Genomic DNA, 1,887 nt, shown 5'->3' on the forward strand with positions numbered 1-1,887 from the left:
ATGAATTCACAAAGGGCTAAGCCCAGCCCCCGGGGCTCAGAGCGGGAGGGCGAGCCCCGGGATACCGAGGAAGCCGCGGAGCCGCAGCCCGGCGGCACTGGGGCCGGCGCGGGCAGGGGGTGCAGCCTCCCCGCGCAGGACGGCCCGGCCAAGCCGCCCTACTCGTACATCGCTCTCATCACCATGGCCATCCTGCAGAGCCCGCACCAGCGGCTCACGCTGGGCGGCATCTGCGCCTTCATCAGCGGCCGCTTCCCCTACTACCGCCGCAAGTCCCCCGCCTGGCAGAACAGCATTCGCCACAACCTGTCCCTCAACGACTGCTTCGTCAAGACCCCCCGGGAGCCGGGCCACCCGGGCAAGGGCAACTTCTGGAGCCTCGACCCGGCCTCCCAGGACATGTTCGACCACGGCAGCTTCTTGCGGCGGAGAAAGCGCTTCAAGCGCCCCGGGCCGGGCGCGCCGCTGGGCTCCGCTCCGCACCCCGCGGGGCCCGCGGGGCTCCTGCTCTGCCCGGCCGCCGCGCCCGTTCCTGCCCGCCTCCGTCCCGGACCCCTGCTGCAGCCGCACCCGCTGCCAGTCCTCGTGCTGCCTGCCCCGGCCGGGCGCTCATCTCCGCCGAGGAAAGGGGGCGCCGCGCACCCCTCGCCCGGCGCAGCTGGCGATAGGCCCCAGGGCACCTCGTTCAGCATCGACAGCATCATGCGGGGAGCCCCGGGAGGCGGCGCGGTGGGGCCCCCAGCGGCCCCGGGGGGTCCCTGCCACCTGTGGCACGCCCCCGCCGTGGCCACCTCCCCGTGGCTACGAGTGTCTGCGGCCGCCCGGACGCTATTGCAACAGCAGTCCGACTCCGCGATCGGCTGCCTCCCCAGCAAGAGCTCGCTCCTTGGCCGGCCCCTGGCCGCTGTCCCACTCGCGTGCCCGCCTGGAGCGGGCACCGGGCTGCTCTCTCTGGCGGCTCCCACGGGCGGCGAGGCGAGTGCACCCTCTTTCTGAGCCACCTGCCGGCCGCGCCCCTCAGTCCCCTCGACAGCAAGAACTTCAGAGGCTGCTTGAAGTTTCTCTCTTTCTCCCTTCACCTCCATCCTGCTCCAGAATCATGAAGGGAAATGTGGAAAACGGAGTCATTAGTCCCGTCCGCTCTATTTTATGGATTCGTAAAGTCTCCCTGCCAGCTTCAAAAAAAGGTTATTACTTGCCTATTAAAGATTCCTTTTCCGGATCACCAGTCTTCTTGTCGAGACTTTTAAGCCTCTCAGTAAAGCACCTCTTTATTTATAGGTCGATAACATTTATCTTTCACTCCGCAAAATGTTGACACACGAAATGACCGAATGATGTTGCTTTTCTAGGGCAACCTTGTAGTAAAGAGCCAACTGCACGGAATATGACTTCACTTGGTGGGTCTTCCTCGTTCGGGCTTGGTCCCAGTGACCAAAGGTGGGCTATCCATTTTGCATTTTTCTAAGCTGCTTAAAGATTTTTTTTTTTTTCTGGAATTGAAAGAAAGAAAAACTTCAAAAAACAACCACTACCAGTTTTTGTCTTCCAACCCCTCTTTGAACCACGAGGCTATTTTTTCAGAGTGTATAATACTTAGACCTTCTGTTTCTTCCAGTCACCCATCTGTAATATAACTAGAATTTTTGAATTTCCGGAGTATTCACCCATCTGTAATATAACTAGAATTTTTGAATTTCCGGAGTATTTATTTCTTGTGAAAGTGTCTTCGACATCATACATACACGCTGAGATAATAAAATTATCTAATAAAGTATCATCCTCCATTGTTTTCTATGTTTCACTGCTTCTTGCCTTATATAAAAACCCTGTTCTTTCCCTTAAGTATTCTACTCCAGATTTTAAAAAAAAAAGCAACAAAAAGGG

General features: G+C 57.6%; 1 protein-coding gene across 1 annotated transcript; it reads left to right on the plus strand.

Annotated features, from left to right (window-relative positions):
- Positions 1-996, plus strand: LOC138161059 (forkhead box protein D4-like). Its single transcript, XM_069087830.1, has one exon. It carries the CDS (start codon positions 1-3, stop codon positions 994-996), a length of 996 nt encoding a protein of 331 aa, XP_068943931.1.
- The last annotated feature ends 891 nt before the right edge of the window (positions 997-1,887 follow it).

The sequence above is a fragment of the Petaurus breviceps genome, unplaced genomic scaffold, assembly GCF_028583685.1.
Source record: "Petaurus breviceps papuanus isolate PSGF00001 unplaced genomic scaffold, PetGlider_PUasm1.0 118, whole genome shotgun sequence".
Taxonomy (NCBI): Eukaryota; Metazoa; Chordata; class Mammalia; order Diprotodontia; family Petauridae; genus Petaurus; species Petaurus breviceps.